General features: G+C 32.3%; 1 protein-coding gene across 1 annotated transcript; it reads left to right on the top strand.

The window, feature by feature from the left end:
- Positions 1 to 1,419: 1,419 nt before the first annotated feature.
- On the top strand, positions 1,420 to 11,912 carry LOC114371897 (vacuolar protein-sorting-associated protein 33 homolog). Its single transcript, XM_028329210.1, has 22 exons — positions 1,420 to 1,570; positions 1,658 to 1,697; positions 1,895 to 1,975; positions 2,237 to 2,431; positions 2,534 to 2,644; positions 2,787 to 2,852; positions 3,063 to 3,170; positions 3,306 to 3,350; positions 3,716 to 3,772; positions 4,093 to 4,187; positions 4,815 to 4,866; positions 5,029 to 5,085; positions 5,449 to 5,511; positions 5,612 to 5,718; positions 6,718 to 6,840; positions 7,025 to 7,106; positions 7,199 to 7,269; positions 7,855 to 7,935; positions 8,739 to 8,796; positions 8,959 to 9,020; positions 9,479 to 9,572; positions 11,350 to 11,912. Exons 1-22 carry the CDS (start codon positions 1,518 to 1,520, stop codon positions 11,437 to 11,439), a joined length of 1,791 nt encoding a protein of 596 aa, XP_028185011.1. The 5' UTR covers positions 1,420 to 1,517; the 3' UTR covers positions 11,440 to 11,912.
- Positions 11,913 to 14,256: the final 2,344 nt, after the last annotated feature.

Here is a 14,256-nt window from a genome sequence, read left to right as displayed (position 1 = left end):
TGATTGTGACTCCCAAACACTAACTTCATCATCCATCTTTGACCTCCAACCATTGGTTTCTCATGCATCTTAAAGGGACACCCACATTTTCTATTGTCAGTATTTGTTCTTACCAAATCTTTCTTCCTATCCTTATACTTATCACTCATTTCCCAATCAATTAAGATAAATAACATCCTTCCTTTCATACCAATGTTTGTGTCTGACTTCATAATGACTACAATAAAATCAATTTCATAAGCAACAACTCAAGCCCCATTTAAAATATCATCACGGGTAACAAACACCTACAATACAATCCAGACATCTTTAGTCTTCAAGAAACATTCAATAACTTACTTTAACAACAAAAAATCATATTAATACTTGATAAATATTGAAGGCATCAGAATAAATCAACCTGTTTTGATTTCTCACCAACTTTGTCTTCGTTTTATTCATTTATATCAACTTCTTTAGACATTATAGTGTCATGCATTTACTGATTTTTGTCCATCTTATCAAGACATTAAAAAATTTCAATTACAAACAAACGACTCCTAATCACACTATACATATATTATCACACATTTTTTTACTGCATTTAATAATATAAAACATTAAAATTAATAACCATATATATTAAAAAACCAATAACATCAAGTTTTTATACTTAAAATTCATAACCATACAATGCATAAAAAATGATAACCTAATCATATATACTAAAATAAATAATATTATTGAACTTAATTGTAATTCATCAAATTATAAACACTAAAAATAACCAATTTTAAAGCACAACGACTCAAATAAATTATAAGTCTAAATTATTTTACAATTAATACCACTTCCACAATATAAAAACAAATACTTACAAATTAGTTATCAAACTATACTTGTTTAAAAATATTTAAAATAATAATACTAATTACATTTAAAATAAACAATAATTTAAAAAAAAACTAAAAAGAATAAAATTTTACGGATTAACAATCCATAAGTTATATAAAACTTACAGATTGTTAATTCATAAATATTATATAACTTACGGATTCTTAATCCATAAGTGTTATACGCAGAAAAAAAAACTATCAAAGACACCTTACTCCATTGTTAACAACCGCACTAACTATCATCACAACGACCACTTGCTGATGTATCTCTGTAAGACTTTCATCTCGATCAAAGCAGACACAATGAATCTCTTCTCTCATGAAAATGAAAAAACGTGATGAAACCAACGAATGAATGAAGAACGTGAAAGAAAAAGCTAAAATGAATATGAAGAGCACACAGGGATATTTTCGGATTATCATAATATTATTGGGCGCACAAGAAATATGCCTGGTGCACAAAGCAACAGCCTTTGAGAACGTGGATGAAATCCACCATGAGTCGGGCCAAAGTTTGGGCCTGAGATCTGCGGGTTCGAGGAAGTAAAGGGCGCCTGGGTGCGTGCGTGGGTGTTTGGGGGAGAAGAGTTTGATGAAGAAGAGAAGATCGGGGATTAACGAACTATGAATTGAACTTTCTCAATGGCTCAGATTCCCAACCTAGACAATGCTCCTGTCAATCTCACATCCATTAGGTCAAATCAAATCCTAATTCAATTTCTAACTTCACCATCAATAATTTCAATTTCAGCTTATTTTTATTATTTATTTTTCTATTTCAGGGAGCATTCGCAAAAAGAGCTCCTCAACATCCTCAAGAATGTAATTATAATCGCTTCTAAATTTCTCCTTTTTTTTTGTTGCTCGTACGAAGAAAATTGAAGTTCTGTTCCGCTACGTGATTTCAAATCAAATTTTGATCATCGACTATTTTGATTTTTATTGCTTTTTCACTATAGCAGTACTGAACACTGAGTTCGTTAGAGTTAATGATTTTCATCCAACACGCGTTGTTGTAGGTTCGAGGAAAGAAGTGTTTAGTCATTGATCCGAAGCTCGGAGACTCTCTCTCGCTTATCATACAGACATCCATTCTCAAGGCATTTTTTTTCTTGCCCTTAGTTATTTACTGAGTTTATTTATTTTACAATGGAACATCAATTTGTTATAATTTTATTTTTTTCGAACATTTTAATACAATGCTAGTTGGTTGTTTAATTGAATTTTAATATAATTCAACGTTTCTGTGTACCTACACACGTGCACAAGAAAGAAAAGTCGTATTTATTTTACCAATAAACTGTTGTTTGCTTGTTTTAATCTTTTGGCGATATTGAGAGGTCACGCTGAATTACAAACAGGAGCATGGAGTTGAATTGCGGCATCTTTCCGGGGACCCAATTCAAACTGACTGCAGCAAAGTAGTTTACATTGTGCATGCTCAGCCCAAGTTGATGAGATTCATATGTTCTAATATTCATAATGATGTATCGAAAGGACTGCAAAGAGAATATCATGTTTATTTTGTCCCTCGCCGCACTGTTGTTTGTGAGAAAGTAAGCTTTCCTTGGAATTGAATCTATTCTGGACTTGGGCATGATGTTTTTCTGTTTTATATCTCTATGCCAACAGCATAAATCAGTATTTTTCTTGTGTAGGTTCTTGAGGAAGAGAAATTACATAACATGGTTACAATAGGGGAATATCCCTTGTATAGTGTACCAATGGATGAGGATGTATTATCATTTGAACTTGATCTCTCTTACAAAGTAAGCTGCATATTACTACTACTCTTGCTGATTGATTTATTGAGTTTCCTTTAGGGTTGTAATTTATTGAATTTGGAATTTCTTACGATTAGTATTGTGTTTGACTAATTACTTATTCTTGTTTGTCTTCTCTTTGTGGTAGGAATGCCAAGTTGATGGTGATACAAGCTCACTTTGGCACATTGCTAAAGCCATTCACAAACTTGAGGTTGTAGTTTTGAATGCATACTGTTGTCACTTGTTGATTTTTCTTTAGACTTAGAACAATTAGCATCAAAACAAAAAGGGAGAAAATCCAAGAGTTGTCCCCTTATGAAATATCATCATCATCATAATAATAAACATGAAATTTAACATGATCCTGATCTGTGTGCATATGGACTTTCTCATAATTATTTCATGTGATATTATCTTGTAGTTTTCTTTTGGAGTGATACCAAATGTGAGGGCAAAAGGAAAAGCATCTGTGCGTGTTGCAGACATCCTAAACCGAATGCAAGCTGAGGAACCAGTTAACTCATCTGATGTAATCATGCTCTACTATTTTTTCTCTTCAAGCTAATTAGCTTAGCAGAAGAACAAACAAAAGCTATGTTATTAAATCGTATTTATTTAAAATGCACCATATAACCCTCTGATTATCTTCTCTTTGTTTGTACAGATGGTTGTGCCAGAGATAAATACAGTAATCCTTTTAGATAGAGAGGTCCATCCTGTTTTCATCTCATCTCTATTAATCATGATTTGTAGTGTCTTCGGGGATTTTATACCAGTGCCCTGTCCTGTGTAATTTATGCATTTGTTTGCTAATGCTTAAAGAGGGTATTTCCTGTCCAATACAGTTATCCTTCATTACTTCATAAAGAATTGTTAACTAAAGGTCCATAAGTGAGATTGAAAAATTGAAAGTTAAGCAAATCATTACTAGTTCTTGCTACATCCATGCTTAATTTTCTATTTGCACATTAACTTGCATTTCTCTTTTTGAGGTCCTACTATTTCAGTTGTTTGGATATGAGTGGTGTCCACACGAATGATGGTCATTGAATTTGGGTATGCTTTTGAATGCAGGTGGACATGGTTACTCCTTTGTGTTCCCAATTAACATATGAGGGGCTACTTGACGAGGCAAGTTGATGCAGAAGCAGCCTACACTTTTATGAATGAAATATTTATTTATTGCATAAAAGATTTGGTTGTGTTGTTATTTGATCAGGCTTTTCTTTTTGAGAATATCCCTGTGTGTCACCTTACTAATCTCTTTCCACTCATTTCTTTGTGATGTTGCAAATTACAATGTGGAAGTTTTTCTAATGCATGTTTTGGTGATTTTATGTAAGCTTCATGGATTATTTTTGTGCCACGAATTGGTCTTCAGAATAATATTGTTATACTGTGAGTAAATAGGTTTGAAGTGACGATGGCTCGCTGAATTTGTGTAATTGCAGTTTCTGCACATCAACAATGGTTCTGTAGAGCTTGATGCATCTATTATGGGTCTTCAGCAAGAAGGGAAGAAAACTAAAGTTCCACTTAATTCAAGGTATGTTACATTTTTTGCTCACTCTATCTTGTTAGCAATATAATGAGACTGTTTTTTCTATGACTTGAATGTTTTGTATCATGTTATTCATTACTTTTCCAATCTGTTTTTTTGCTGGAAATTTTTCCAATCCGTTAGTTAATGAGTAGGTTGATTTGTCAAATATTCATAATTCATAATATCTCCTTTTAAATATTTTCTGATATCCATGACTTGATTCATAATGATTTTCTGCACAATTAATTGAAGCAGATCATATATAAGTTTATATTGTGAAAGAATGAGAAGCACAATTTTCTGAAAATGCTGGAATGTGCTTTTCAGCCAGAAGAATGGACTTATTTAAATTAAAGAGTATTACAAAGATTATTAATGCCAAAACAATTTACAACTACTTCCTAAGATGCGTTGAACCTAGCTATACCAAGTGTTTAGGCTACTTGGAAAAATAAACATAAAAGAAGCTCTGATCTCCTAAAATGTTCCTATTTCCAACATATATGTTTCAGAAACTGACTCAAGCAAAACAAAAGAGACTACTATTACTTGTTGCATTCTCTTTTTAGTCTCATTTTGATAGAACTCTTTGGCATCAATTAATCCATGTTTCCAACTTCATTTTGATAGTGACAAGCTTTTTAAGGAGATACGAGATCTCAACTTTGAAGTTGTTGTCCAGGTTGATTCATTTTTACCACACAGCATAGTTATCACTTAATCTCTCTCCCTCACACACACATGCACACTCATGCAGAGAGGAGCAAGGAGAGCAATATTTAGTTAAAAAATCTTTGGCTCTCTTGTAGTTCTATTTTCTTAGTTGCTGTCTGCAGTATTGCAGATTTTGCGCCAAAAAGCTACTTCCATGAAGCAAGACTACACAGAAATGACAACTACTGTAAGGAGATGGTCTTATACTTGGACATTGATTTTACTGTCAATTTTGCAAAAAGTAACTGTTTTGAAACCAACTTTTCTTGTGAAAATAATAGCAGTGAATCCACTAAAGTCCTGTTGTTTCCTTTTATTTCTTTGGAAATATAATGCGTTAAGTCTTCAAATAGTTTTGTTGCTTTACTTTATCTTCACAGGTAATTTTACTGTTGTTCAATGGATGCAATGTTGAAAAAAAAATACTGCTTGAATGAGTTGTGTACTTAAAATTTTTCAGAATCACTTAATTAAGTTCTTTTATAACTCTTTGGAAAATCAATATGGATCTGTAAAGACTTTCTAATATATTGCTTTCCATGACATCCAGACGCAGACAGTTTCCGAGTTGAAGGACTTTGTGAAAAAGCTGAACTCATTGCCAGAGATGACCGTAATAACATTTTTGTTGTAATTTTGATATTTCATTAAGATATTAACATGATTCTCATAGTGACTATCAAATCATAATATGCTTTAAATTATTTCCCCAGAGGCACATAAATCTTGCTCAGCATCTATCAACATTCACATCAAAGCCTTCATTTCTTGGGCAACTTGATATGGAACATACAATTGTAGAGGCCCAGAGTTATGATATGTGAGTTAATTTTGCATACAGAGAGTTTTATATACTTGATGGTATATTTAATGTCTCTCTCTCTATATGACTTAAGTAGGTCCTGATATCCTGTGTTTTGGAGGTGCTGATGCTAAGGTTTATGCTGGGTGAACTTGTTCCGGCTAGAGCTACTTGTTTTTTACTTGCTAGCCCCAAAATTTAACTAGTACCTTTTATTGACTTATATTTAATTGCCCAAGTTAGGAACTAGTTCTTTAGTACCTTTGTTTGGAACTTATAGCTTTATAGCTTCTTCTACTTGAAAATTACATGTTTCTGTTTGGGGTATATATTTTATGCCTTTTTCTTGTTCACCATGAAAATTTGTGGAATTTTCAGCTGAGGCCAAGTTTTTAGTATCAACTTTCACTGTATCTGTGTGGAGGCCCAAAATTTCATTCAATATCAACTTTCACTGTCAAAACTTAAAAACCAAGTTTTTAGTAAACTTTGTGGACTGGCATTGTACATGTAATAAAAACTGAGATGCTATTTGGGAATCTACCATCAAAGACATGATTTGGGCATTGCCTTTGGAATACTGCAATACAAGCTTTGTTTTACTTAAAAATAAACAAGGTAGTGCTTCAAGCATGTTATTCTTAACCGTTAATAGTAATTTGTTAATTAAGACTTAAAATTGGCTATATGTGCATAATGTTGTATTATAGTTTAGGTTATAATAGACAATTAAGCTTTATTTGCTGTTGATAATATTTGATTTCATATAATTTACAGCTTATGATATAAATGAAGCAGCTTATAGTTATACTTTATGGTTGAATTTTAAATTACAAGGAATGAACTTAGAATACGAATAATTTGATTTGCAAAACTAATTAATATGGTATAGTTAGTTGGGTCAGTGTCTGCGATTGATTTGCTGTTGATGCATTATGGTTCACAGATTGCTGCATGCCTGCATGTACACAACTTAAGGTTTTTATAATATGAAGCTTAGGTCATTCATATATGCAGATGCTTTGAGTATATTGAAGAACTGATCCATAAGCAGGAGCCTTTGACAACAGTCTTACGCCTTCTAATCCTATTTTCGATTACTAATTCTGGGTTGCCAAAGAAGCATTTTGACTACTTCAGGCAAGCTTTCATGCTTCATTGATACTTTGTCCTATTCCTTTTTTTCATTTTGTTACTTTTGTAGATCCTTGGAAATTACTAACCTAAAATATTATTCCCTTTCTGCCTTTTGTACAATATACTAGCAAATGTTATTTTGGAGTACTTAGTGTATTCTTATATATTTGTGACTTCCAATTTATAGGAGAGAACTACTCCACAGCTATGGATTTGAGCACATAGCAATGCTAAACAATTTAGAGAAAGCTGGACTTTTTAAAAAGCAGGTATAATGCAGTAGGTGTTTAGTTGCAAATGCAAATGGATTATGTGTTCGTTATTTAATAATTAACTCTTGTTGTGCATGTGATCCTTTTAGGAGTCAAAAAGCAATTGGCTTACTATAAAACGTGCTCTACAGCTTGTGGTTGAAGACACTGATACGGCCAAGTAATTTCTTCTAAATGATGAGATCCTTAGACATTTGTTATATTTTTAAATGTTATATTAAGTTTGTGGTCACAATTTAGATCTTCTATGTAAGTATGTAAACATGGCCATGGGTATGTTTGTGACAAACAAAATATGGTTACATATTTTCATTGTGAAATGATAAAAAAGATGGAACCAAGCATCCCAAATCCATAATATATGCCCATCGCTTCAAAGGTTAATTTGTTGTTGCAGGCTTGAAGCAATAACTTTCCCAGTTTTCTAACCATGCTAGCTCTTCTGTTGTTCCTTTGTTTATTTAATTATTTTTTATGGGTATACAGCCACGATTTCTGTGTTGTTCAAAATTAATTTGTTTTGCAGTGGCAATTAACGATGCGTCTAGCATTTGTATTTTTTAAATATTTTTTTGTCTTCATGTATATGGTGTTTGGTTAAAGCAGATGTATGCATGAAATTCTTGCAAATCTCATGGCTCTCAAATAAGTTGTCATTATTGATAAATTATAAGCAACTGTTATACATCTATTTACTTATTGTAGTTCTGTTTCCCTTCTTACTAATGGTTTCCTACTAGAACAGCCCCAATGATATTGCTTATGTCTTCTCTGGATATGCACCACTCAGCATTCGACTGGTCCAGCATGCCATTCGATCTGGATGGTAAATCTGAATCTCTTATAGTGACAATTATTTCATCTCATGCATCTCTATATCCAAGGTGGCTTTTGTTAAATGCTTTTCTGTTAGAAATGGGTCTGTGCTGACCATAAAGTCTAGTTTAAAATGTTAAAAACCATACTCTGTTGTAAGACATTATTTTTTTTGGTACAATTATGTCAACAATCACATTTCAATACTTGCTACGGAAAGCAGGATATTTTATGGGCTTTGTATTAGTTATGTTTAAATTTGGTAACTTAATAGGCAAGGCTCCAAAGATGATATATCACTGTTTGCACATACTACTGTGCATTTCTCTCATTTGAGGATGAATTCCAATGTTTACTTGATGCTATACCATTTACTGTTTCTTTTTTTTTTTTTTAAGAAATAGCATTTTCATTGAGAAAGCAATGGAAAGTATAAAGATAGAGGATAAGACATTTTCACAATAAAATGCAAAAGAAACACCTAGAAACAAAAATGAGTCATGTAGCAAGGCATGCCAATCTCCCTACATATCTAGCAATGAAGCACCTCTAAACAGTCCATATAATATGATAAAATTGAAGGTTGTTTGATATTAAACAACTATGTATATACCCAATGACAGTTTCTTAAAACTCAAAACATTTTCCCTTTTGGTATATTATTGCATGCAATACATATGCTTTTGCTTGAATATATCTATTGATTGGTTCAGTGACTGCACCGATTTCTTAAGTGAATTTTTATGCTTGGGTTGTGAATTAAGCTTGGTAGTTGACCAACTGATACATTACTGAACATCATTGATCTTTTAGGCGTCCTGTTGAAGAAATTTTGAAGCTACTGCCTGGACCTCATTTGGAAATGAAGAGGGTTAGTACTTGTCAACGCTTGCTGAATATGTTTTCTCATGTCATGTTTCCAACTTCAAGTTCTTTAACTGTTTGAATCGAAGTCACATCATCATCACTAATATTCAATTCACCTTTTTTAGTAGTTATATTTTAAATTATGCCTGCTCTATTGCTTGTACAGGGTGGATTCTCAAATAGCCCATCATTTGACACTTTATCAGGGATTCAATCCAGCATAGCCAAGTATGTTTACATCAGTGCCAGTTTTAAAACTCTGCATCTTTTCCTTTATCTTTAGTAAAACACCATCAGAAAAGTGTTATATATTCCAGGAAGTTCAATGCTTACCATTTCATGTAAAGGCTAAATCACAACAACAAACATTTGAAAATTATGCTGTTAATAAGGTTCAGACAGATTTGGCTATATATGCTACATTTTATCAATCTTTTACTTGTGGTTGTGGATGATATCAGTTAGTCCCTAAGGTGTGGTTTAATGCCTCGCAAAATCTGCTAACTGCAGGGGAGATTTCAATACTTTAATTTGTTTTTAGCTTTTGGTGATAAGTTCTTAAAAAGGAAAGCCATTAGAACATGATGGTTTACATTTGACATTGGTGTGTAAAAATTTGCTGAAATTTGGAGTCTTTGAGGAAGAAATTTTTTAATCATTTTTTTCTGGCACTTCACATATTTCAGAGTACCTGATGGAAGGCGTGCTGTGGTGCTTGTTGTCTTTGTTGGGGGCGTTACCTTTGCAGAGATTTCTGCACTTCGATTTTTATGTACTCAGGTGTGTCATAACTGTTGCCTTTGAATGTCTCCTAGACACTATCTTAACCAATACACTTTTCCTATAATTTAAATCTAATTTTTTGAATATGGTTATTGGTCCATAATCAGGTAAACAGTTTTCCCTGCTTAGTAAATTTGTGTGGCCTAGCCTGGTTGATCAGCATTTTGTTTTTTATTTTTGGGTGGGTGGGTGAGTCAGTTGCCGGGGAGGGTGGGGGGAATCTTTAATTATGGAAATGTGTGGCTGGTGCAATTAAAATGAAATATCAAATCCAACCAAGTTGAGTGAATTTCTAAATACACACAACTTAAAAGGATTTCAAAATCAATTCCCATTTTATAACTTACCTAACACAATTTCTTTTTTGAATCAAATTATTCTTAAAATTTGTTTTTCCAAAATTTCTAGACTCACTAATGAATTATTGGCACAGCTCTCTATGATACACGATACTCAAGCAAAAGGTCTCAAATGTCTGAAACACAGCCTAGGAACTAGGAACATCAGAGTTCTTAACTGAAAAGGCTATGGAGATAATGAATTGGATATAATGGTGAATGATTAGAACTAGAGGAAGGACAAATGCAGTGGCTGCAAGAAACGAAATGGTTCTAAAAAAAGTTGGTCTTTGGATTCAGGTTACAAGCTTTGGCTCTCAAGAAGAGATCAACCAAAGGATGGAGTATTAAATATGGATCTCATATGATCCATAATTCCAAGTCTGATGTGGGAGGAGTTATAATGGGCCAGCATAATGAAAGGCCTGCCATTTGGATGGCTTATTCTAGTAGGAATAGGCAGGATCCCGGTGTAGTTTGTTAGTAGTGGGGTGAGCTAATTCACATGAAGAGTATGTAAGGAGGGGTGTGCACATGAGGACGGGGTTAACGGGGAAGAAATCAGTCTAGGTCATTTGGTTGGGCAGAGAGAATTACCACTTTGTGGAGGGGTATGTACTTAGATTTGTTTCTCATTCAAAAATACTTCCTTGAGACTATATCCTTTTTTCTGGTCTCTATCATTGGGCCAAAGGAAGAATTCATTCCTTAGTGATGGTTGCTGTCCATGCCACCAAAAATGGCAGACCTTTCATTTTTCTGGCTCACTATAACTCCTCCCATGTCAGACTTAGCATTATGGGCCATTCGGCCATATCAGGATCTCTATGGAAAGAATGCTTGAAGGTGATTGAATCATCGCTATATAGATAATTCACTGGAAGTAAACAGCGGATTTTTTTACTATATATACCCCTCAAATTGGACTAGATACTTATATCAAATTTGATTTGCTTTCCTGAAGAATCTAGGGTAGGATAGAAAAAACTGTTGTTGGGAGGGAAGCAAAAAATTAGAAGAGGGTTCATAAGGGATATGGTTGTGGAGAAAGCAACGAACTGGAAAGACTATTAATATGTGAAGGTTAGTATTTTAAAAAATAGAATTAACATGTTATTACTTTCAAAAGCAGAAACCTCAGCCTCAGGGACACAAAAAATAGGTATAAAAATATTTTCAAGTGTACTATTGTTCAAATCTTATTTCAAATAGTGTGGTGGTGTGAAATGCAAAAGGACTATAAGTTTGTTTTCTATACGTTTATCATACAGGTATTTGATTTGGTTCACTGTTAAACCACCCCATGTATGTTTTACACTGGAGAATTTATTGTCTCTTCTTCCTTATATCCTGCTTTATCCAATTGACTGGGCATTAGGAATAAATCTTCTTGTTTGGTTCTTATCTCCTAATTCTTGATGTGGTTTACTTTGCAGGAGGGAATGGCATATGATTTGATTATTGCAACAACAAAAATAGTCAATGGCCAAACCTTGGTTGAAACGTTTATGGAAAAGCTAGGTTGATTAATGAGTGTAGCTTTGTCAGTTTATCATCCCGAGTATCTTTGTTTGTTTGTGGTGGTGAGTTTATCTTGATGATGCCTTACCAATGCTATGCCTAACGAGTTCTCTTTGGACGACACTGAACTGATGGTTTGATGAAAGCTTTATTTGTGCTATAAAATCCTCCTGTATTGTTTTTCTTAGAGGGACAATGGGGGGAGGGTGGGACCTAGTCCTTTGAGGGGACTGTCTGGAATTAATAGTATGAGTGCTATTTTTCTATGTGCTCTATTTCATTGTGTTATTCTTGATTTTAGTCCAAGAGATGAATGAATGATGCTAGAAATTCTCAAAGCTAGAAATGGTGAAGAGATGAATGATGCTAATGTTAAAGCAAAGAATGTTGATCCTTCATGAGTTAATGCAAGAAGATATTAATGTGTAAAAAATTCTCTTCTACACTTTCAATAATTGTATAGGTCTATTTGATAACAGATAATGTCTTTTTTCCCCTTTGTCAGGTTTTTAATTTGCTTAAGGCTTATCTAGAATCGAAGATGATATCTTAGGAATTTAAATTGTTCTACGTTTAATTATCATAAAACTTAAGCCATGATTTTAATTTTAGGAGGATACATAAAACTTGTATAACTTTAATTAAGCCATGTTTTTTAATTTTAGGACGATACATAAAACCTACTCTTTCAAGAAGTTATCCTCTACAACACAAATAAAAAAGACCTTTCTTATTTCTTTAACATTAGCAAATCCTCTTAGCCATTCTGACTTTAGCGTTATTAACACGAAATTCTAATCAATTGAGCTAATAGAATAATTATTTTATAAAATAATTAATGTCGTTATATGTAACATTAAAATTTCTAATGGATATTTAATGTGTACGAGACTTATGAATTGTCTGATCCGTATGAGACTTATGTATTGTTCAATTCGTATTAGTTTTACGAAAGGATAAAATAGGAATTGTCTCTAATCAACGGAGTTAATAAGTCAATTATATAATAAAATAAATAATGTTGTTATATATAACAGTAAAATCTCTAATTTAAATTTAATGCATATGTAAATTTAAATAATAAATTTTGTGACAATTAATTTTGATATAACTCATACGGATTATATAATATGTATATTATATACGGATCACGTAATTCGTATAACTCATACGGATCAAGTGGTCCGTAAGTGTTATACAGATCACGTAATTTGTATAACTCATATGAATCAAATGATCCATATGAAGAGTATTTTGAAAATTTCGTTTTACATGCATGATGCACCTAGTAACACCCTTGGACTTTACATAAGGTTAAGTCCATTTCTTGTTGTCCAACGAGAACTGGCCTTTCTTAATTCTTCATATGCACACGGAATTTAGCTGTTGACAAGGAGATCATACGACTTACATTCTCTAGTGGCCAGTGTTTCTCCTCAAATTACATTGCATCTCCATTTTCATGTCCACCAAACCAAAGCGATAAGGAAGATAGGATCTGGTAGGTTGACGAGATTTCTTATTTTTTATACTTAATACTTAATCAAATAAGAAAAAAAAAAATTAAACTTGTCTTTCTTTTCTTTTCTGTTTTTGCTTTTTCTGTCAAATAATTTAAAAACAATTCACTTTTTTTTTTTTTTACTTTTTTTCCCTTTCTAAACCAAGCATACCCATGTGTTTTTTTTTTAAGGAAAGGTTATGATATATTTCATTTCGAATCAAAGTAGCTGTACCCTAGGAATTTTGTTAAGGACATGGTTCCAAGCATAAAATCTTGATACACGTTGAAAATAACGACCAACATGAATTGATTGTGGGAGACATACCTAGAACTCTAGCTATGGCAAGGCCAATGAGTCCATTACCTTATGCTCCCTCCAAACTCTTAGTTCATAATAGTTAAGAATTTTAAAAGAGAACAAACTAAAAGAAATATTATATTAATCTTAAAAGTTTTAGTGAACATTAATTTAATATTAGTGGTCTTAAATTGTATCGTGAAACAAATATTATCAAAAAAGTATTACAAAATAAATTAATGTTTTATTAGAAATATTGAATTATATTAAAAATAATTTTTTTTACATTGTTCTCATTCTCCAAAGAAAAAAAAATATTTTTTTAAAAGTTAACTTGAGATAAACCATATTACAAATATATTGATTAAATGAATTACTATTGAATGGAATGTTTAAATTTCTTAATTAACAAATTTTCAAATATAAAAATTTTCTGAGCCCTAAAAAATTCTAGACACGCCCTAGACATAGTCATTTGTTAAAATATAGGTTTTTAGTATCTAAGAATATTATTGAATTGGTATATACTATATACCGACAGCACCGACAAGCTGGTTCCCACACCTTTTGTAGTATGGACTGCAGTTAAAACTCAACATGCAGCCACCTTCTATTGAAAAAACATTCATGCAGCCTACAGGATTGGAAAATTAACAAGGGGAAGGATATCCATTTAAATAATACATATTGTATCTTGAGTCTTGATTATATTAAATGTGCAGATCAATTGTTTTGTAAAATTATTCCAGTTAAATTAAAGATTTTAAATTTAAAAATTAAATATGTAATTATGTTAAATCTTCAAAACAAAAAATTTGATTTAAAATTTGATTCATCACAATAAAAATATATACACAATAAAAATATATTCACATTTAAATAATACATATTGTATCTTGAGTCTTGATTATGTCAAATGTCAAAGTGCTGTTTTTTCTTTTCTTTCTTTAGCCTTTAGGACATGTTTGACATTTCAAACAGATATTTTTATATGTTCATTTGATCAAATTAAAGTATTTA

Source organism: Glycine soja, chromosome 10 (assembly GCF_004193775.1).
Source record: "Glycine soja cultivar W05 chromosome 10, ASM419377v2, whole genome shotgun sequence".
NCBI lineage: Eukaryota > Viridiplantae > Streptophyta > Magnoliopsida > Fabales > Fabaceae > Glycine > Glycine soja.
Note: the sequence above shows the minus strand (reverse complement) of the source record. Positions and strands in the feature narration are given on the sequence as shown.

What these genes read in the sequence shown, in the direction of transcription:
- LOC114371897 (XM_028329210.1), top strand. Translation starts at nt 1,518, where the DNA reads ATGGCTCAGATTCCCAACCTAGACAATGCTCCTGTCAATCTCACATCC. An exon ending in ACTTTGAAGTTGTTGTCCAG is followed by an intron (nt 4,867 to 5,028) that starts GTTGATTCATTT and finishes GCAGTATTGCAG; the next exon opens with ATTTTGCGCCAAAAAGCTAC. An exon ending in ACACAGAAATGACAACTACT is followed by an intron (nt 5,086 to 5,448) that starts GTAAGGAGATGG and finishes CATGACATCCAG; the next exon opens with ACGCAGACAGTTTCCGAGTT.